Below are 22,742 nucleotides of genomic sequence, written 5' to 3'. Positions count from 1 at the left end.
TTCGGTTGCGTATCTGACAACCTCAGTCAGGGAGAGAGGGAGGGGACTACAGAATTTTGACCGTGATTGCAGTACCATTTCTGGCCACACTATTACATATGGCTCCTTTAAAATAAGCATACTTGTCAGCTTTATGGTAGTAGTAGGGGTGCATGATACATATTGTACAGATAATTATCAATGTTGATTTGGCTTTATGTTTTATGTTGGATATTCGTAGTTGTAGCGGGAGCTAGAAAAGAAACCATGGTTTTCAATAATACAAATGTATATAAAATCCATCCATCCATCCGTTTTCTACCGCTTGTCCCTCCAATTATGTCATGTCTGTTGATCATGTTTTTGTTTGGCTAGGTTCTGTTTGGTTTTTGGACTCTTTTAGTTTCTGTTTACGCTCCATTGTCTTTGTTACCATGTCAACCCATTAGTTGCACCTGTTTTCACATTCGGACTCACACACCTGTCATCAATCATGTCACTAGTATTTAAGCCGGTCCTTTTCAGTTAGTCTGTCTGGCGACATTACCCTTGCTACTTCTGTACTACTCATGCTACCCTTGACTTCTGCTACCCATGTTACCCATGCTACCATAGTTCCATGCCAAGTGAGTTTTGTCTATTTTCATGTCACAGTAAGTGTTTTCGTTTTCATGTCCATAGCTTTTACCCAAGTGCTAATTTATTGTTTTCAAAGCCAAGTTTGTACCTCCGCCTTGTGTGCGCCTTTAAGTTTGTTCTTTTTGTTAGTGTTGAAATAAATAATGTCCTTACCTTCACGCCATGTCCGATCCAACTTTTCTTGCATCTCGGGAAAACAAACCCCCCCATAGTCCAAGTTTTGACGAATTAAACTTAAATTTTAAAACAAAAAGGCGTGAACGACACTAGAGAAAAGCACTTCAAATATCAAGTGAATTTGGGATTTTAGGTCACATGACCAGGAATCTTTTGAAAAGAAACCATGATTTTTATTATCCAAATGTTTTTTTTTATTTTTATAAAATCCTATTTTTAAAAAAAAGAGTGTATATTATAATAAAAAAAGATATAAATGATATAATTAGGAGGTAGAACTATTTATTTGATCTCCTTTTAAGATTACTCAGTGTTTTGATGTAGAAGATATACGGAGGGAAATATCCACCGTGAAAGCAACTTGACCGCCGTAGCAAAGGAAGACAACAATCACACAGCCAGAAAATCCACATTAGTGTACGCATGCGCGCCAGGCTCTGAGATAAATAGTCATTTCCTCCCACCCCGTCTGTAAGAGTTCCATTTAAAAAGGTTGGTTTTAGCTGGTCTTTCGGCTTACGGCCATACTACCCTGAACACGCCCGATCTCGTCCGATCTCGGAAGCTAAGCAGGGTCGGGCCTGGTTAGTACTTGGATGGGAGACCGCCTGGGAATACCAGGTGCTGTAAGCTTTTACACTCACGCCAGAGGGCGCTGTTTCTCATTTCTTGCAACAACAAAAAAAGGAAATGGTTTTTATTTCACTTTCAGTTCACTTTACCCTAACATGACTAATATTTATCCATCTTTGGGCTGTTTTTGCCATCTTACCCGGCTACAAAAACACATGTCATATTATAAATTCACCAGTCACGGACTTTTGAGCGCTGATAGTTCGTCAATATGTTCAACACCGGGGTGATATGAACCAATCAGCGTGCCTTATTCCAACATCTCCAACTTTCTAAGCCAATCAGATCCGCCTCTGTCCAACTTTCTTCAACACATTTAATATTTGGCCAATGACAGAACGGCTGGTTGACTTCCGGCCTCATTTGCTTATTTCAAGACAATGTAATTTATTGACGGTCCCTAAGCATAAAGCAGTGTTGAGCGCGGCACCTCTCCTGCAATCTCCCCGCAGCATGAGAGAGCAGTGTGGGCACAGTGAGGGGGAGCTTCCGCTGGAGCTCCTGAGGCAAATATCCACCGTGAAAGCAACTTGACCGCCGTAGCAAAGGAAGACAACAATCACACAGCCAGAAAAAACATATTAGTGTACGCATGTGCGCCAGGCTGGAATACAAATAGTAAATTTCAATTTAAAAAGAGAGTAAGAGTTCCATTTAAAAAGGTTGGGTTTACCTCTACTTTCGGCTTACGGCCATACTACCCTGAACACGTCCGATCTCGGAAGCTAAGCAGGGGATGTAAGTACTTGGATGGGAGACCGCCTGGGAATACCAGGTGCTGTAAGCTTTTACACTCACGCCAGAGAGCGCTGTTTCTCATTTCTTGCAAAAAAATGTCAGTAAGTGTTTTTGTTTTCATGTCCATAGCTTTTGCCCAAGTGCTCGTTTATTGTTTTCAAAGCCAAGTTTGTACCTCCGCCTTGTGCGCGCCTTTAAGTTTGTTCTTTTTGTTAGTGTTGAAATAAATAATGTCCTTACCTTCACGCCATGTCCGATACAACTTTTCTTGCATCTCGGGAAAACAAACCCCCCATACTCCACGTTTTGACAAATTAAACTTAAATTTTAAAACAAAAAGGCGTGAATGACACGAGAGAAAAGCACTTCAAATATCAAGGGAATTTGGGATTTTAGGTCACATGACCAGGAATCTTTTGAAAAGAAACCATGATTTTTATTATCCAAATGTTTTTGTTTTTTTATAAAATCCTATTTTTAAAAAAAAAGAGTGTATATTATAATAAAAAATGATATAAATGATATAATTAGGAAAGAATGGGTGTGCACGTTATTACGGAGGTAGAACTATTTATTTGACCTCCTTTTAAGATTACTCAGTGTTTTGATGTAGAAGATATACGGAGGGAAATATCCACCGTGAAAGCAACTTGACCGCCGTAGCAAGGGAAGACAACAATCACACAGCCAGAAAATCCACATTAGTGTACGCATGCGCGCCAGGCTCTGAGATAAATAGTAATTTCCTCCCACCCCGTCTGTAATAGTTCCATTTAAAAAGGTTGGTTTTACCTGGTCTTTCGGCTTACGGCCATACTACCCTGAACACGCCCGATCTCGTCCGATCTCGGAAGCTAAGCAGGGTCGGGCCTGGTTAGTACTTGGATGGGAGACCGCCTGGGAATACCAGGTGCTGTAAGCTTTTACACTCACGCCAGAGGGCGCTGTTTCTCACTTGCTGCAAAAAAAAAAAGGAAATGGTTTTTATTTCACTTTCAGTTCAATTTACCCTACCATGCCAAGCCAAGTTTGTACCTCCGCCTTGTGTGCGCCTTTAAGTTTGTTCTTTTTGTTAGTGTTGAAATAAATAATGTCCTTACCTTCACGCCATGTCCGATCCAACTTTTCTTGCATCTCGGGAAAACAAACCCCCCTATAGTCCAAGTTTTGACGAATTAAACTTAAATTTTAAAACAAAAAAGCGTGAATGACACTAGAAAAAAGCACTTCAAATATCAAGTGAATTTGGGATTTTAGGTCACATGACCAGGAATCTTTTGAAAAGAAACCATGATTTTTATTATCCAAATGTTTTTTTTTTTTTTTATAAAATCCTATTTTTAAAAAAAAGAGTGTATATTATAATAAAAAATGATATAAATGATATAATTAGGAAAGAATGGGTGTGCACGTTATTACGGAGGTAGAACTATTTATTTGACCTCCTTTTAAGATTACTCAGTGTTTTGATGTAGAAGATATACGGAGGGAAATATCCACCGTGAAAGCAACTTGACCGCCGTAGCAAAGGAAGACAACAATCACACAGCCAGAAAATCCACATTAGTGTACGCATGCGCGCCAGGCTCTGAGATAAATAGTCATTTCCTCCCACCCCGTCTGTAAGAGTTACATTTAAAAAGGTTGGTTTTAGCTGGTCTTTCGGCTTACGGCCATACTACCCTGAACACGCCCGATCTCGTCCGATCTCGGAAGCTAAGCAGGGTCGGGCCTGGTTAGTACTTGGATGGGAGACCGCCTGGGAATACCAGGTGCTGTAAGCTTTTACACTCACGCCAGAGAGCGCTGTTTCTCATTTCTTGCAACAAAAAAAAAGGAAATGGTTTTTATTTCACTTTCAGTTCACTTTACCCTAACATGACTAATATTTATCCATCTTTGGGCTGTTTTTGCCATCTTACCCGGCTACAAAAACACATGTCATATTATAAATTCACCACTCACGGACTTTTGAGCGCTGATAGTTCGTCAATATGTTTAACACCGGGGTGATATGAACCAATCAGCGTGCCTCACTCCAACATCTCCAACTTTCTAAGCCAATCAGATCCGCCTCTGTCCAACTTTCTTCAACACATTTAATATTTGGCCAATGACAGAACGGCTGGTTGACTTCCGGCCTCATTTGCTTATTTCAAGACAATGTAATTTATTGACGGTCCCTAAGCATAAAGCAGTGTTGAGTGCGGCACCTCTCCTGCAATCTCCCCGCAGCATGAGAGAGCAGTGTGGGCACAGTGAGGGGGAGCTTCCGCTGGAGCTCCGGAGGCAAATATCCACCGTGAAAGCAACTTGACCGCCGTAGCAAAGGAAGACAACAATCACACAGCCAGAAAAAACATATTAGTGTACGCATGTGCGCCAGGCTGGAATATAAATAGTAAATTTCAATTTAAAAAGAGAGTAAGAGTTCCATTTAAAAAGGTTGGTTTTACCTCTTCTTTCGGCTTACGGCCATACTACCCTGAACACGCCCGATCTCGTCCGATCTCGGAAGCTAAGCAGGGTCGGGCCTGGTTAGTACTTGGATGGGAGACCGCCTGGGAATACCAGGTGCTGTAAGCTTTTACACTCACGCCAGAGGGCGCTGTTTCTCACTTGCTGCAAAAAAAAAAAGGAAATGTTTTTTATTTCACTTTCAGTTCAATTTACCCTACCATGACTAATATTTATCCATCTTTGGGCTGTTTTTGCCATCTTAGCCGGCTACAAAAACACATGTCATATTATAAATTCACCACTCACAGACTTTTGAGCGCTGATAGTTCGTCAATATGTTCAACACCGGGGTGATATGAACCAATCAGCGTGCCTTATTCCAACATCTCCAACTTTGTAAGCCAATCAGATCCGCCTCTGTCCAACTTTCTTCAACACATTTAATATTTGGCCAATGACAGAACGGCTGGTTGACTTCCGGCCTCATTTGCTTATTTCAAGGCAATGTAATTTATTGACGGTCCCTAAGCATAAAGCAGTGTTGAGCGCGGCACCTCTCCTGCAATCTCCCCGCAGCATGAGAGAGCAGTGTGGGCACAGTGAGGGGGAGCTTCCGCTGGAGCTCCGGAGGCAAATATCCACCGTGAAAGCAACTTGACCGCCGTAGCAAAGGAAGACAACAATCACACAGCCAGAAAAAACATATGAGTGTACGCATGTGCGCCAGGCTGGAATATAAATAGTAAATTTCAATTTAAAAAGAGAGTAAGAGTTCCATTTAAAAAGGTTGGTTTTACCTCTTCTTTCGGTTTACGGCCATACTACCCTGAACACGCCCGATCTCGTCCGATCTCGGAAGCTAAGCAGGGTCGGGCCTGGTTAGTACTTGGATGGGAGACCGCCTGGGAATACCAGGTGCTGTAAGCTTTTACACTCACGCCAGAGGGCGCTGTTTGTCACTTGCTGCAAAAAAAATAAGGAAATGGTTTTTATTTCACTTTCAGTTCAGTTTACCCTACCATGCCAAGCCAAGTTTGTACCTCCGCCTTGTGTGCGCCTTTAAGTTTGTTCTTTTTGTTAGTGTTGAAATAAATAATGTCCTTACCTTCACGCCATGTCCGATCCAACTTTTCTTGCATCTCGGGAAAACAAACCCCCCCATAGTCCAAGTTTTGACGAATTAAACTTAAATTTTAAAACAAAAAGGCGTGAACGACACTAGAGAAAAGCACTTCAAATATCAAGTGAATTTGGGATTTTAGGTCACATGACCAGGAATCTTTTGAAAAGAAACCATGATTTTTATTATCCAAATGTTTTTTTTAATTTTTATAAAATCCTATTTTTAAAAAAAAGAGTGTATATTATAATAAAAAAAGATATAAATGATATAATTAGGAAAGAATGGGTGTGCACGTTATTACGGAGGTAGAACTATTTATTTGACCTCCTTTTAAGATTACTCAGTGTTTTGATGTAGAAGATATACGGAGGGAAATATCCACCGTGAAAGCAACTTGACCGCCGTAGAAAAGGAAGACAACAATCACACAGCCAGAAAATCCACATTAGTGTACGCATGCGCGCCAGGCTCTGAGATAAATAGTAATTTCCTCCCACCCCGTCTGTAAGAGTTCCATTTAAAAAGGTTGGTTTTAGCTGGTCTTTAGGCTTACGGCCATACTACCCTGAACACGCCCGATCTCGTCCGATCTCGGAAGCTAAGCAGGGTCGGGCCTGGTTAGTACTTGGATGGGAGACCGCCTGGGAATACCAGGTGCTGTAAGCTTTTACACTCACGCCAGAGAGCGCTGTTTCTCATTTCTTGCAACAAAAAAAAAGGAAATGGTTTTTATTTCACTTTCAGTTCACTTTACCCTAACATGACTAATATTTATCCATCTTTGGGCTGTTTTTGCCATCTTACCCGGCTACAAAAACACATGTCATATTATAAATTCACCAGTCACGGACTTTTGAGCGCTGATAGTCCGTCAATATGTTCAACACCGGGGTGATATGAACCAATCAGCGTGCCTTATTCCAACATCTCCAACTTTCTAAGCCAATCAGATCCGCCTCTGTCCAACTTTCTTCAACACATTTAATATTTGGCCAATGACAGAACGGCTGGTTGACTTCCGGCCTCATTTGCTTATTTCAAGACAATGTAATTTATTGACGGTCCCTAAGCATAAAGCAGTGTTGAGTGCGGCACCTCTCCTGCAATCTCCCCGCAGCATGAGAGAGCAGTGTGGGCACAGTGAGGGGGAGCTTCCGCTGGAGCTCCGGAGGCAAATATCCACCGTGAAAGCAACTTGACCGCCGTAGCAAAGGAAGACAACAATCACACAGCCAGAAAAAACATATTAGTGTACGCATGTGCGCCAGGCTGGAATATAAATAGTAAATTTCAATTTAAAAAGAGAGTAAGAGTTCCATTTAAAAAGGTTGGTTTTACCTCTTCTTTCGGCTTACGGCCATACTACCCTGAACACGCCCGATCTCGTCCGACCTCGGAAGCTAAGCAGGGTCGGGCCTGGTTAGTACTTGGATGGGAGACCGCCTGGGAATACCAGGTGCTGTAAGCTTTTACACTCACGCCAGAGGGCGCTGTTTCTCACTTGCTGCAAAAAAAAAAAGGAAATGTTTTTTATTTCACTTTCAGTTCAATTTACCCTACCATGACTAATATTTATCCATCTTTGGGCTGTTTTTGCCATCTTACCCGGCTACAAAAACACATGTCATATTATAAATTCACCAGTCACGGACTTTTGAGCGCTGATAGTCCGTCAATATGTTCAACACCGGAGTGATATGAACCAATCAGCGTGCCTTATTCCAACATCTCCAACTTTCTAAGCCAATCAGATCCGCCTCTGTCTAACTTTCTTCAACACATTTAATATTTGGCCAATGACAGAACGGCTGGTTGACTTCCGGCCTCATTTGCATATTTCAAGACAATGTCATTTATTGACGGTCCCTATATCAAGATACAGGTGATGGAATTCCTGCTGCGCATTGCTGCCTGACGCACCTCCTCCAGTGTCTTTTGACAGGTGTGCTGTGACACACCACTGAACACCTCTGTGGGCATAAACAGGTCATCAGCTGGGGACCACCATTCATTAGCGTTTCGCTCCTTTGACCCCAGAACGTCTCATGGTGGCGGAGCGATGGCAGGGATATCTCCCTACCACCCCCTGCTGATGCCCTAGGTGTTTTCACCCCAACTCTTATTCTTCCTCTTTAGCCACAGCCAGAAGCTGCCTTTGTCCGCCTCCTCTGCCAGCTCTTTCATGGCTTTCCGATGTCCCGCTCCTGTGCATCCAATGTCTCGGAGTAGGCGAGCAGTTGAGGAACCCACAAAGCCCCTACACCCCACTTCCACAGGGCAGATGACAGCTTTCCAGCCAGCCTCCCTGCACTCTGCTGCCAGGTCAGAGTACTTTGCTCGCTTCCGCTCATAAGCAGCCAACAACCCTCCCTCCCATGGGACAGTGAGCTCGACCAGAAGAACCGTCCTGCAAGCCTCTGACCAGAAGACCAGGTCTGGTCGTAGTGATGTTTCGACGACCTCCCTGGGGAACTGGAGCTGCTTCCCCAGGTCGACCCTCATGCTCCACTCATTTCCTGGTGAGAGGAGTCTCGCTGTAGCTCTCTGGCGGGGGGGGGGGGGGGGGGGGGGTTTGGCACCCTCACCAGCCCTCGCGAACTGGATTGGATGTCTGGCTGGAGCGGAAGGTCTGCTATTCGCCTCCTTTCTGCAGGTCTCTGACACCTCTGCCAGCTTCCTCAAGACTTGGTCGTGTCGCCATCTGTAGCGGCCCTGCGACAACGCTGTCATGCAGCCTGACAGGATGTGCTGGAGGCTTGCATTGATGGTGTTGCAGAGGGGACAGGTCTCTTCGGCACCAAACCACTGGTGGAGGTTTCGGGGACAAGGCAAGGTGTCGTACATTACTCTGATCAGGAAGCTGAGCCTGGCTTGGGGGATCTTCCACAGGTCAGACCAGGACATAGACCTGTCTGTGAGACCTTCCCATGATGTCCAATGACCTTGCTGGACCTGGGTCACCGCTTTGATGTTTAGGCGTTCCTGCTCAGTTCTTGCCACTTCTGCCACCACCATGGCTCTCCGGTCTTTTTTGGAAGCCTTTGGCCAGAACAAGGGAGCCTCGCCACTCCCAAGGCCTGCTCGACCTTCCTGAACTCTGCCGACCACTTCACGGTGCTTCAGCCTGCAGATTGCCGTGTCGACCTCTTCTTGGGCTTTCCACTTTCTTCCTGTTCTTATCTGGGTGCCCGCTGCTCTCACCAGCTGGTCAGTGGATTCCCTCAGCTCCAGCACCAGCCGAGCCTTCTCTTGCTTGTATCCCAGGCTGATGGATCGCAGTGGTAGTTGAAGCGAGTTCCTACCAAAGAGGCCTACGTCTGAGAGGCACCTTGGTAGTCCCAGCCACTTTCTGATGAACGAGTTTGCCAGCCCGTCCATCTTGCTTACCACTGAGGAGGGGATTTCGCCATCCATCCATCCGTTTTCTACCGCTTGTCCCTCCAATTATGTCATGTCTGTTGATCATGTTTTTGTTTGGCTAGGTTCTGTTTGGTTTTTGGACTCTTTTAGTTTCTGTTTACACTCCATTGTCTTTGTTACCATGTCAACCCATTAGTTGCACCTGTTTTCACATTCGGACTCACACACCTGTCATCAATCATGTCACTAGTACGCCATGTCCGATCCAACTTTTCTTGCATCTCGGGAAAACAAACCCCCCATAGTCCACGTTTTGACAAATTAAACTTAAATTTTAAAACAAAAAGGCGTGAATGACACTAGAGAAAAGCACTTCAAATATCAAGTGAATTTGGGATTTTAGGTCACATGACCAGGAATCTTTTGAAAAGAAACCATGATTTTTATTATCCAAATGTTTTAGTTTTTTTTTATGAAATCCTATTTTTTTTAAAAAGAGTGTGTATTATAATAAAAAATGATATAAATGATATAATTAGGAAAGAATGGGTGTGCACGTAATTACGGAGGTAGAACTATTTATTTGACCTCCTTTTAAGATTACTCAGTGTTTTGATGTAGAAGATATACGGAGGGAAATATCCACCGTGAAAGCAACTTGACCGCCGTAGCAAAGGAAGACAACAATCACACAGCCAGAAAATCCACATTAGTGTACGCATGCGCGCCAGGCTCTGAGATAAATAGTCATTTCCTCCCACCCCGTCCGTAAGAGTTCCATACTACCCTGAACACGCCCGATCTCGTCCGAACTAGGAAGCCAAGCAGTGTCGGGCCTGGTTAGTACTTGGATGGGAGACCGCCTGGGAATGGCCACGACCCCCCCAAGTCCAGATCGGGGTCGACGGTGATGATGATCATTCCGCTACCTCCCAAGAAAGGAACTTCTTTTCAAAACATTTTATACTTTTTTGACACTAGACCGTACGAAAAATATTTAATTTCCTGCAGCTGATAAGAAGAGGGGAGAGTATTATTAATACTATTACTCTTCACGCTTAGTAACTACAAGAAGTGAATGCAGTAACAGTTTGTAGCAATATAAAAATATAACAATGTATCATAATTATTACACAATTTGAGAATGTGTGCTGTATAAATTAATGAATGAATTACTTCATTTAATTATAGCAAATTTATCACAGTAAATATGCAGGGATTCCCTAAACTGATGTGTTGTGTTAATTTAGCAATACAAAGTGTAGTTGTTGATTGTTTAATTTAATTTCTAATGAATTAAACACAACATTAAACCAAGTACAAGAGCAAATTGGGCAGATTTTGCCAATGTATTGTGTTATTTAAGCAGTATAAAATATATGACAATGATTTACTCGTCAGTTGCTTTATTTTATTTATAAAAGCTTAGACCACAAATGAAAAGACATACAAGAGGCCGTGTATTTAAAAAGTGTTAGTTTGCATTTCTCTTTAAGGACTTGGATGACACAAGGTCTTCCAATCATGTCAGACTCGGCTGCTGGCCTGAAAAAATGTGTCAGCAATGGGACCTGAAAAATACTCCTGACCTAAAAATACTCATACAAAAGAAAAGTGGAATAAAAGAGGAAACAGGTGAAATGTAATGAGAAAAAGTTGCAATGTTGATCATTTTAACTCAAAGCTGCCATGCAGGCTGTTTTTTTCCCTTTAAAACTATCACTGCTCAAAAAATAACAATAAAGTGCTGTACGCTTTTACACTCACGCCAGAGGGCGCTGTTTCTCACTTCTTGCAAAACACCAATGATTTTCATTTCACTTTCAGTTCAATTTACTCTAACATGACTAATATTTATCCATATTTGGGCTGTTTTTGCCATCTTACCCGAATACAAAAACACAAGTCATATTATAAATTCACCAGTCACGGACTTTTGAGCGCTGATAGTCCGTCAATATGTTCAACACCGGGGTGATATGACCCAATCAGCGTGCCTTATTCCAACATCTCCAACTTTCTAAGCCAATCAGATCCGCCTCTGTCCAACTTTCTTCAACACATTTAATATTTGGCCGATGACAGAACGGCTGGTTTACTTCCGGCCTCATTAGCATATTTCAACATTTAACCAATCACAGATGATGATGACATTCCGCAACCATAAAATAAAATGGCCGCCCAATATAAGGTAGACTCACTTCCCGTTTTATTTCACCCAATCCTTCCCCTTAATGAGTGGGCGTTTAGGCCACGCCCACTTCCTTGTCATAACTCCTTCTCAATTCCCCCTGGCCCCCCTAAACAGATGAGGTTGATGACAACTACTGACCTCACCAGTATGTATACAAGATCATCTTTGTTGTCTTTAAGATCCAAAAGTGTACTTTAAGTTGTGATAGGATGCTAATACATCAGATGAAAGATAGTATTTGTTCTTTATGAGTCAAACATGATGACATGCATCTTTTTCAGCCTTTGTGAGATGTGTTATTTACACTGAATGTGCTTTGCTGCTGTCAGAGTCAGAGAATCCTACTGAGTCTTCTGTGCTGGTAAGTCGACTTTTTTTCCCACTTACTCCAAGATTTCAAAGGATTTTTTGGGGGGACGTGATTAAGAATCATGGTTTGAATCAATCTGTTTCAGACATGTTTAACAGGTTACGAAGCTTAATTAATCTTAGTCATTCTCCATGACTTTTACTGATCATTCATTGCCACCATAACTTTGAAGTTTAGTTCACTTCCTTTGCAAGACAAAGGAAGGTGTTTGAACAAAATTATAAAGCGCAAGCACATTGAAGACTAAATATAAAATAATGATCTGAAAATGTCGACTGAATTGAAAACTGCATAATTACGCCACTGATTAAAAAAAGTAATAATTCATGGTGATAGTCAATGAATGTAGTGTATTAGCAGTGATAGGCAGTAATAAGCTACATGTAGCTAAGTTACGTAGCTTAACTACACTCTGTTACATTAAAATTGATATAATAAATGTGGGCCCATGGATAGAAATGCTGTTAAAAGTAGCTTAGCTTTGATGTAGCAGGCTATTTTTGCTGTGTGGCTTGCTACAATTCTCCGGGGATAGCTTCCCCTGGAGCTTAGCTACATTTAATCGAGAGTAACTTGTAGTTTAGCTCACTCCATATTCAAAGTAGCTTGCCAATCACTGTGTATAAATATTCCAAAACAATGAATGTAATGTATTAATATTGCACAATTTTGAAGTGTCATGATCCGTTGCCCGGATCATGTTTTGTTTAGTTTAGTTCTATTAGTTCCACTACCTCGGTTGTGTTTTCAGCACAATGTTGTCTTTTGCATTCTTTACCAACTAAAGTTGTTGTTGTCCGATACATCAAAAATACTGAAGATGACATCACGACTTCAAGGACTAAAAGAAAACAACTCATAAAGATCTGATGCCTCTTGTCATGATCTGTTGCCCGAATCATGTTTTTGATTAGTTTTGTTCTTTTAGTTCCACTACCGCAGTTGTGTTTTCAGCACCCCTGGGTTTGTTTTAGTTGCCATTGGTGCAAATTAGTATCACCTGCCTCTGATTAGTGTCCAGGATGCTCACCTGCTGCCGGGCACTAATCAGAGAGCTACTTATTCTCGTTTCTCACCACGCTCGGCCTGGCTCACATATTTGCTGTAAATAACACGTTCTGGTTTCTATGCTTTTGATTCCTGTGCTAAGTCTCGCCTTAGCTTCCCTTGCGATTGGCATACATCTCTTTGTTTGTTTCCTGTATGTTTGTACTTTGTATGATTTATGGACATACAATCATATTCTTACATGCACACTTCGCCCGGAGTTCCATCTGCATCCCGGAGAACGACCCACGCATAAACATGCGACCCAATCGTGACAGAAGGAAGCCAGCCTGAGCATGGCGAAAAACGGGAATAAATAGCTTTCTGATTAGTGCCCGGCAGCAGGTGAGCATCCCGGACACTAATCAGAGGCAGGTGATACTCATTTGCACCCATGGCAACTAAAACAAACCCAGCGGTGCTGAAAACAGAACTGCGGTAGTGGAACTAAAAGAACCAAACTAAACAAAACATGATCTGGGCAACAGATCATGACAAGAGGCGTCAGTTTTTTTATTTTAGTCCTTGAAGTCGTGATGTCATCTTCAGTATTTTTGATGTCTCGGACAACAACAACTTTAGTTGGTAAAGAACGCAAAAGACAACGTTATTTCTGTTTTATTTTACAGCAAGCTTCTGTACAACAGTCCAATGATGACGTCTGTGCTGTGGTATTTGGTGTCAGTGCTGGCATTTTGCACCACGAGCCTAGTTTGTGCTTTTGGGATCAGCGCCGACAAGACTTCCTATTACGCACTCAAAGGATCGAGCGTCATTCTTGACTGCAAGTCCACACGTCCCTCTATCTTCTTAAAGTGCTCGGTAGTTTATTGGGAATTTCTAATTCCCAAAGAAGGCGCCAAGATATTTTTATTGATGGATCACGGCCAAATGTATGTTGCGCACAAACCTTTGAAGGACAGGGTTAAGTTCACTTCTCCCAACCCTTGTGATGGAGATGCTTCCATAAGGATCACCGACCTGCGTATGTCAGACACGGGGAAGTACGCGTGCAACTTGAGAGAGAATGCTCGATATTTTTGGAAAAACATGACCCTGACAGTCATGGAGGAGCTGAGCACACCGGTATGTGCCGTGCAAGGAGAGCCTGTGGCAGGTAATGTTGTGACGCTCCAATGCACATCCTCACAAGGCACACCCCCGCTGAAGTACAGCTGGACAAAGACGAGTGGAAACCAGATGTTACCTCCTAACTCCACCGAGGACACCTCAGGAGGGACCTTGTTGGTCAACAGGCTCTCAGAGGACGACTGCGGAAGTTATCTCTGCACGGTGGAAAGTCTGAATGATACCAAACACTGTGAGATCCTACTTGAGTGTCCATCCTCACCTCCGACCACAAGCGATGCAACCAAACACAATGAGGTCCTACCAAAGAGTCTATGGTCACCATTAGCGACGAGCAATGGAAATCAAGTTGTCATAGCAGCGGCAGCGACTATCATTGTTCTCCTATCTCTGGCCATTGTCTTTGCTCTCAGTCATTTGGGTGTTGCGCAAAAGAAATAGTGGCAAGGTTGCTATAAAAACGCCATTTAGTGGCGTCCCCTCTTCAAAGTGGTCTTTCGGTGAGGGACAAGCTGTATGAAACGGAGATTACATTATTGTGTACTAATTAGTACAATACAACTTTAAAAAACATTGTGTGTGCTGCGTTGATAGCATCATAGTACAGCACACACAAAGATCGTAACTGCTCAATATCTGATGTTTTGTCTTTGTGTTCTTTTAAATATTAATAAAATACACTATATTACCAAAAGTATTTGGCCACCTGCCTTGACTCACATATGAGAAGTGCCATCCCATTCCTAACCCATAGGGTTCAATATGATGTCGGTCCACCTTTTGCAGCTATTACAGCTTCAACTCTTCTGGGAAGGCTGTCCACAAGGTCGCGGAGTGTGTTTTTAGGAATTTTCCACCATTCTTCCAAAAGCGCATTGGTGAGGTCACACACTGATGTCGGTGGAGAAGGCCTGGCTCTGTCTCCGTTCTAACTCATCCCAAAGGTGTTCTATCGGGTTCAGGTCAGAACTCTGTACAGGCCAGTCAAGTTCATCCACACCAGACTCTTGTCATCTATGTCTTTACGGACCTTGCTTTGTGCACTGGTGCACAGTCATGTTGGAAGAGGAAGGGGCCCGCTCCAAACTGTTCCCACAAGGTTGGGAGCATGGAATTGTCCAAAATGTTTTGGTATCCTGGAGCATTCAAAGTTCCTTTCACTGGAACTAAGGGGCCAAGCCCAACTCCTGAAAAACAACAACAACCGCACCATCATTTCTCCTCCACCAAATTTCACACTCTGCACAATGCAGTCCAAAATGTAGCGTTCTCCTGGCAACCTCCAAACCCAGACTCGTCCATCAGATTGACAGATAGAAAAGTCCAGTGGCGACGTGCTTTACACCACTGCATCCCACGCTTTGCATTGGACTTGGGGATGTACGGCTTAGATGCAGCTGCTCGGCCATGGAAACCCATTCCATGAAGCTCTCTGCGTACTTTACGTGGGCTAAGTGGAAGGTCGCATGAAGTTTGGAGCTCTGTAGCAACTGACTGTGCAGAAAGTCTTTGGACTATTCGCTTCAGCACCCGCTGACCCCTCTCTGTCAGTTTACACATGGCCTACCACTTGGTGGCTGAGTTGCTGTTGTTCCCAAACTCTTCCATTTTCTTATAATAAAGCCCACAGTTGACTTTGGAATATTTAGGAGCGAGGAAATTTCACGACTGGATTTGTTGCACAGGTGGCATCCTATGACAGTTCCACGCTGGAAATCACTGAGAGCGGCCCATTCTTTCACAAATGTTTGTAGAAACAGTCTCCATGCCTAAGTGCTTGATTTTATACACCTGTGATTAGGACACCTGTTTCTGATCATTTGGATGAGTGGCCAAATACTTCTGGCAATATAGTGTATTTGTGTGTACCAGCTTTAAGGTAGACCAGGAGTGTCAAACGTACGGCCCGAGAGATGAGTTTGCAAAGTAAAAAACACTTCGTACTTAACGCTGATTTTTAGTGATAGTATAAGAAATGTGGATGGTTACGTTCATGCCTTGATTGTCAAAGATGATGCTGGTAACGTCGTTTATACTCAAATAAATGCTTTTGATAAATCTGTACATTTTGTGTTGTACTAATGATTGCATGGGGACACATTTTCTGGGCGCACATAAATATGATGAAATAATTTGTATGCCCTTCTAACTTCATGTGTGATTAATGAAATGGGTCCAAATTCACAAGTTTTGTTGAAAATGATGTTCCATATGTACGGAATAAGCCACATGTTAGTGTTGGCCCTTCGATGAGGTGGCGACGTGTCCCAGAGTGTAACTGGGATAGGCTCCAGCACCCCCACGACCCCAAAAGTGACAAACGGTAGAATATGGATGGATGTTCGTACTTCAGTTGAGGAAAATGAATAAATTACATTAATACCATCCTGTAATTTGATATTGATATTATTTAATCTTTAGCTAGATTAAAAATTAACACCAATGGGAGTGTTTGAAAACTCTTGTCAGACTCTATTCCACCTACTTGACTGATGAACATTATCACATCATTTATTCAGAAAGTATAAATAATAAATTAAGAGAGAATGTTATTGATGGCACCATTTGTTTTTTTTATTGCAAGAAGTGAGAAACAGCGCCCTCTGGCGTGAGTTTAAAAGCTTACAGCACCTACAAGAAGTGAATGCAGTAACAGTTTGTAGCAATATAACAATGTATCATAATTATTACACAATATGAGAATGTGTGCTGTATAAATTAATGAATGAATTACTTCATTTAATTATAGCAAATTTATCACAGTAAATATGCAGGGATTACCTAACCTGATGTGTTGTGTTAATTTAGCAATACAAAGTGTAGTTGTTGATTGTTTAATTTCATTTCTAATGAATTAAACACAACATTAAACCAAGTCCAAGAGCAAATTGGGCAGATTTTGCCAATGTATTGTGTTCATTAAGCAGTATAAAATATATGACAATGATTTACTCGTCAGTTGCTTTATTTTATTTATAAAAGCTTAGACCACAAATGAAAAGACATACAAGAGGCCATGTATTTAAAAAGTGTTAGTTTGCATTTCTCTTGAAGGACTTGGATGACACAAGGTCTTCCAATCATGTCAGACTCGGCTGCTGGCCTGAAAAAATGTGTCAGCACTGGGACCTGAAAAATCCTCCTGACCTAAAAATACTCTTACAAAAGAAAAGTGGAAAAAAAGAGGAAACAGGTGAAATGTAACGAGAAAAAGTTGCAATGTTGATAATTTTAACTCAAAGCTGCCATGCAGGCTGTTTTTTCCCTTTAAATCTGTCACTGCTCAAAAAATAACAAATCAAATCACATCATATATTCCACTTTGAAATATTTTTTGGGGAAAATACTGCATATTTTTTAGGGAAAATACTGCATATTTTTTAGGGAAAATATAGCATATTTTTTGGGGGAAATATTGCATATTTTGGGGGGAAAATATTGCATATTTTTTAGGGAAAATATTGCATATATTTTGGGGGGGGGGAATATTGCATATTTTTTAGGGGGAAAATATTGCATATATTTTGGGGGGAAAATATTGCATATTTTTAGGGAACATATTGCATATTTTTTGGGGGAAATATTGCATATTTCTTGGGGAAAATATTGTATATTTTTTGGGGAAAATATTGCATATTTTTTAGGGAAAATATTGCATATATTTGGGGGAAAAAATTGCATATATTTGGGGGAAAATATTAAATTTTTACTGAAAATATTGCATATTTTTTAGGGAAAATGTTGCATATTTTTTGGGGGGGAAATATTACATATTTTTTGGGGGGGGGATATTGCATACTTTTTAGGGAAAATATTGCATATTTTTGGGGAAAATATTGCATATATTTTAGGGGGAAAATATTGCATATATTTTGGGGGAAATATTGCATATTTTTTAGGGAAAATATTGTATATTTCTTGGGGAAAATATTGCATATTTTTTAGGGGAAATGTTGCATATCTTTTAGGGAAAAAATTGCATATATTTGGGGGAAAATATTGCATATTTCTTGAGGGAAATATTGCATATTTTTTGGGGAAAATATTGCATATATTTTGCGGGTAAAATATTGCATATATTTTGGGGGGAAAATATTGCATATTTTTAGGGAACATATTGCATATTTTTTGGGGGAAATATTGCATATTTCTTAGGGAAAATATTGTATATTTTTTGGGGAAAATATTGCATATTTTTTAGGGAAAATATTGCATATATTTGGGGGGAAAAATTGCATATATTTGGGGGAAAATATTAAATTTTTACTGAAAATATTGCATATTTTTTAGGGAAAATATTGCATATTTTTGGGGGGAAATATTACATATTTTTTTGGGGGGGGATATTGCATACTTTTTAGGGAAAATATTGCATATTTTTTGGGGAAAATATTGCATATATTTTAGGGGGAAAATATTGCATATATTTCGGGGAAAATATTGCATATTTTTTAGGGAAAATATTGTATATTTCTTGGGGAAAATATTGCATATTTTTTAGGGAAAATGTTGCATATCTTTTAGGGAAAAAATTGCATATATTTGGGGGGAAATATTGCATATTTTTTAGGGAAAATATTGCATATTTTGGGGGGGAAATATTGCATATATTTTGGGGGGGGGGAAAATATTGCATATTTTTTAGGGGGAAATATTGCATATATTTTGGGGGGAAAATATTGCATATTTTTAGGGAACATATTGCATATTTTTTGGGGGAAATATTGCATATTTTTTAGGGAAAATATTGTATATTTCTTGGGGAAAATATTGCATATTTTTTAGGGAAAATGTTGCATATCTTTTAGGGAAAAATTGCATATATTTGGGGGAAAATATTAAATTTTTTTACTGAAAATATTGCATATTTTTTAGGGAAAATATTGCATATTTTTGGGGGGAAATATTACATATTTTTGGGGGGGGGGATATTGCATACTTTTTAGGGAAAATATTGAATATTTTTTGGGGAAAATATTGCATAGTTTTTAGGGAGAAAATATTTAATATATTTTGGGGGCAAAATATTGCATATTTTTAGGGAACATATTGCATATTTTTTGGGGGAAATATTGCATATTTTTTAGGGAAAATATTGCATATTTCTTGGGGAAAATATTGCATATCTTTTAGGGAAAAAATTGCATATATTTGGGGGAAAATATTGAATTTTTTACTGAAAATATTGCATATTTTTTAGGGAAAATATTGCATATTTTTTGGGGGAAATATTACATATTTTTAGGGGGAAAATATTGCATATATTTTGGGGGCAAAATATTGCATATTTTTTAGGGAACATACTGCATATTTTTGTGGGGAAATATTGCATATTTTTTAGGGAAAATATTGTATATTTCTTGGGGAAAATATTGCATATTTTTTAGGGAAAATATTGCATATCTTTTAGGGAAAACATTGCATATATTTGGGGGGAATATTGCATATTTCTTGAGGGAAATATTGCATATTTTTTGGGGAAAATATTGCATATTTTTTAGGGGGAAAATATTGCATATATTTTGCGGGTAAAATATTGCATATTTTTTAGGGAAAATATTGCATATTTTGGGGGGGAAATATATCATATTTTTTAGGAAAAATATTGCATATTTTTTAGTGAAAAAATTGCATATTCTTTGGGGAAAATATTGCATCTTTTGGGGGGAAAATATTGCATATTTTTTGGGGAAAATATAGCATATTTTGTGTGTTTGCCATATTTGCCATAGCGCTTTCTTTGATCTTATCCACAACAAGGGGAAGTGGTGTTTTGTCGATAAACGCTGTATACATGGAGAATACACATCGTTCCAAAAGTGATCGCTTGTTTCACGGAGGCCGCCATGTTGTATTATAATAAGTCTGCTCAACAGAGCTCTGTGATTCGTCTGTTGAGCAAGACCGTCTCCTCGACTGTGCTCAACATAGCTATTTGATTGGTCTGTTGAGGAAACTCTCTGCTCAACAGAGCTCAATGATTGGTCTGTTGAGCAGAGCTTCTGGACTCGGAGGTGCACAGGCCTGGGAATACCAGGTGCTGTAAGCTTTTACACTCACGCCACTCACTTCTTGCAAAAAAAGCAAAAGGTTTTCATTTCACTTTCAGTTCACTTTACCCTAACATGACTAATATTTATCCATCTTTGGGCTGTTTTTGCCATCTTACCCGGCTACAAAAACACATGTCATATTATAAATTCACCAGTCACGGACTTTTGAGCGCTGATAGTCCGTCAATATGTTCAACACCGGGGTGATATGAACCAATCAGCGTGCCTTATTCCAACATCTCCAACTTTCTAAGCCAATCAGATCCGCCTCTGTCCAACTTTCTTCAACACATTTAATATTTGGCCAATGGCAGAACGGCTGGTTGACTTCCGGCCTCAATAGCATATTTCAACATTTAACCAATCACGGATGATGATGACATTCCACTACCTCCCAAGAAATAAATAAATGGGTTATACATGTATAGCGCTTTTCTACCTTCAAGGTACTCAAAGCGCTTTGACAGTATTTCCACATTCACCCATTGATGGCGGGAGCTGCCATGCAAGGCGCTAACCAGCAGCCATCAGGAGCAAGGGTGAAGTGTCTTGCCCGAGGACACAATGGACGTGACTAGGATGGTAGAAGGTGGGGATTGAACCCCAGTAACCAGCAACCCTCCTTGCTGGCACGGCCACTCTACCAACTTCGCCACACAACGTCTTCAAATCATGTCAGACTCGGGGTGGACTGCTGGCCTGAAAAAGTTTTTTTAGCACTGGGACCTGAAAAACTTAAAATACTCATACTGAAAAAAAAAAGAGAAAACGGGTGAAATGTAAAGACAAAAAGTTGCAATGTAAACTCTTATAACACAAAGCTGCCATGCACACAGTTTTTTTTCCTTTAAAGCTGTCATTGCTCAAAAAATAATAATGAATCAAAATAATGTTGTTATGAATTATTGACCTATTGAAGGCTCCAATTACTGCACATCAAATATTCCACTTTGAAATATTTTTTGGGGAAAATTTTGCATATTTTCTGTGTTTGCCATATAAAACGTGTTTTCTTTGACAAAAATAGCATAAAACAAAAAGAAAAAGAAAAAATATAAAAACTTATAATTGACAGAGAGATCTGAAGTTGACCTAGAAATGTATGTGTTAAAGTAAAAATAAGTAAATAAAAAACAACACTTTTATAAATGGGGCCTTGAGGATTTTATTACGATTTCCTAAAGACTGTCGTTGCTCAAAATATAATAATGAATCAAAATCAATGTTGTTATGAACTATTGACCTATTTAAGGCTCCAATTATTTCACAAAATATTCCTCTTTTAAATACTTTTCGGGGGGAAATTGTTATGACCTGTAACATCAGGTCACATTCTGGTATTTGCTATTATTGCTCCTTAGTTGAGTGTTCTTTTCTGTTCCAGCGCTCACTTTGTTGCCATGGACACTGATTTAAAGGAGCCATATGTAATAATGTGGCCAGAAATGGTACTGCAATCACAGTCAAAATTCTGACTGAAGTTGCCAGATATGCAGCCATTTTACACAGAAATTAGGCTATTTCCAGGAAGAAGTACGTTATGCCTGCGTACAATCAGAATCAGAATCAGAAACGTTAATAATCCCAGAGGGGAAACAAACAAATGGCACAACAAATGGCAATCATATGGTTATTGTCAGTACTATCAGAAAACAAAGACTAAAACGAACTACAACCAACGCTAGCAAATGCTGGTGATTTGGACTTTTATCATGTGATTTGGCTGTCTCCATACGTTTCACATTACCATGACAGCCGCAATGTTGGAACCCATTTCCTCAGTGTATCAGCATATTGAGAACAAAATAGGCACTGACACTACCCATATCCTATTTCAACCCATCAACCGCTGGGTTACAGGCACAGGACGCTTCTGCTGCGCTACTCTGCTGTCTTTAAAACTTCAACATCATGACTGCTGGTCCTTCACTATGGACTTAAAATGACATAATGGGTACAAAATGGTCAGGAATTGCGTGTTGAAATTTGACCTGTTTCTTTTTTTGCAATATCAGGTCAGGATGGCCGAGCGGTCAAAGGCGCTGCATTCAGGTTGCAGTCTCTAACGAGGCGTGAGTTTGAATCCCACTTCTGACAGAAACTTGAAGATCCTTACTCTAATGAATATCCAGACAAACTACTTGTAACAAAGTAATTTGTAACCCATCTGAAGTAGTCTTTATTTCTTAGTCCTGGTTGTGTCCACATTTACATTTTTTTTTTTTTTTTTAACAAAACATTGTAGTAAACATCAAACTCTGTAGATCCATTGGGATTTTATTCAAAACGTATATAATTTAGGCTTGCATTCACGTGGTTTGAAAACAAACTGAGAAAGTGTTATGGAAAAAACATCTAGACACTGATGGGATTTGAGCCCAACATCTACTGTTTAACAAACAGGCACCTTGACTGACAGCTACAGTACCTGGAAGTTTACGGGATTTCAACTTGATGACTTTAACCCTATACTCAATTAATGATAGCCAATTTGAGGCAATAGCATTGATCATCAGCAATTTACATTAATTTAAACAAGCATGGCTTGAAGGTTATGTTGCAAACATGGCACACGTTTTAACTAGAACGCTTTTGCAAAAATTAAGAGAAGGACATGGGCTGTACAACAAAACCCTTAAACCCCCATGCTTGTGTCAAAAACTCGTCTCTGGGTGGGCTTGAACCACCATCCTCTCAGTTAACAGCCGAACGCGCTGACCGATTGCGCCACAGAGACTGCCTAGCTTCCGTGTTTCATTTGTCCCAAAAAAGTTATGAAATATCCTGTTTGGCTGGCCCGATGTCATTGTCTTTGGATGGGACAAGAAGCTTCTGGCAAAACTGGAAGTACACTGCGATCTACGTGTATAACTTCAAGCT

The 22,742-nt window shown here is 40.4% G+C and overlaps 1 protein-coding gene and 8 non-coding genes across 10 annotated transcripts; 8 read left to right on the top strand and 1 right to left on the bottom strand.

Moving 5' to 3' along the window:
- Window positions 1-1,309: 1,309 nt before the first annotated feature.
- LOC133634309 (5S ribosomal RNA) lies at window positions 1,310-1,428 on the top strand. The gene has a single exon (XR_009821934.1). It is a non-coding gene; the product is annotated as a 5S ribosomal RNA (ribosomal RNA).
- Window positions 1,429-2,969: 1,541 nt separating this feature from the next.
- Window positions 2,970-3,088, top strand: LOC133634308 (5S ribosomal RNA). The gene has a single exon (XR_009821933.1). It is a non-coding gene; the product is annotated as a 5S ribosomal RNA (ribosomal RNA).
- Window positions 3,089-3,831: 743 nt separating this feature from the next.
- LOC133634304 (5S ribosomal RNA) lies at window positions 3,832-3,950 on the top strand. The gene has a single exon (XR_009821932.1). It is a non-coding gene; the product is annotated as a 5S ribosomal RNA (ribosomal RNA).
- A 683-nt stretch (window positions 3,951-4,633) lies between these two features.
- Window positions 4,634-4,752, top strand: LOC133634293 (5S ribosomal RNA). Its single transcript, XR_009821923.1, has one exon. It is a non-coding gene; the product is annotated as a 5S ribosomal RNA (ribosomal RNA).
- Window positions 4,753-5,434: 682 nt separating this feature from the next.
- LOC133634349 (5S ribosomal RNA) lies at window positions 5,435-5,553 on the top strand. The gene has a single exon (XR_009821972.1). It is a non-coding gene; the product is annotated as a 5S ribosomal RNA (ribosomal RNA).
- Window positions 5,554-6,296: 743 nt separating this feature from the next.
- On the top strand, window positions 6,297-6,415 carry LOC133634351 (5S ribosomal RNA). Its single transcript, XR_009821974.1, has one exon. It is a non-coding gene; the product is annotated as a 5S ribosomal RNA (ribosomal RNA).
- Window positions 6,416-7,098: 683 nt separating this feature from the next.
- Window positions 7,099-7,217, top strand: LOC133634348 (5S ribosomal RNA). Its single transcript, XR_009821971.1, has one exon. It is a non-coding gene; the product is annotated as a 5S ribosomal RNA (ribosomal RNA).
- Window positions 7,218-11,236: 4,019 nt separating this feature from the next.
- Window positions 11,237-15,850, top strand: LOC133633617 (coxsackievirus and adenovirus receptor homolog). 2 transcript variants are annotated; one of them, XM_062026199.1, is made up of 3 exons: window positions 11,237-11,448; window positions 11,585-11,664; window positions 13,350-13,761. In XM_062026199.1, exons 1-3 carry the CDS (start codon window positions 11,283-11,285, stop codon window positions 13,500-13,502), a joined length of 399 nt encoding a protein of 132 aa, XP_061882183.1. In that variant the 5' UTR covers window positions 11,237-11,282; the 3' UTR covers window positions 13,503-13,761. The 2 variants fall into 2 exon arrangements, with proteins under 2 accessions (XP_061882183.1, XP_061882182.1); XM_062026198.1 differs by having other exon boundaries at window positions 11,240-11,664; window positions 13,350-15,850.
- Window positions 15,851-22,525: 6,675 nt separating this feature from the next.
- trnan-guu (transfer RNA asparagine (anticodon GUU)) lies at window positions 22,526-22,599 on the bottom strand. The gene has a single exon. It is a non-coding gene; the product is annotated as a tRNA-Asn (tRNA).
- Between the last annotated feature and the right edge of the window lie 143 nt (window positions 22,600-22,742).

This window comes from Entelurus aequoreus, linkage group LG18 (genome assembly GCF_033978785.1).
Source record: "Entelurus aequoreus isolate RoL-2023_Sb linkage group LG18, RoL_Eaeq_v1.1, whole genome shotgun sequence".
NCBI classification, from domain to species: Eukaryota; Metazoa; Chordata; class Actinopteri; order Syngnathiformes; family Syngnathidae; genus Entelurus; species Entelurus aequoreus.
The sequence above is the reverse complement of the archived record's forward strand: the minus strand, read 5'-3'. Positions and strand labels throughout refer to the sequence as shown.

Bases quoted from the DNA above. Each gene is read 5' to 3' on its own strand.
- LOC133633617 (XM_062026198.1), top strand. From the start codon at position 13,372: ATGATGACGTCTGTGCTGTGGTATTTGGTGTCAGTGCTGGCATTTTGC.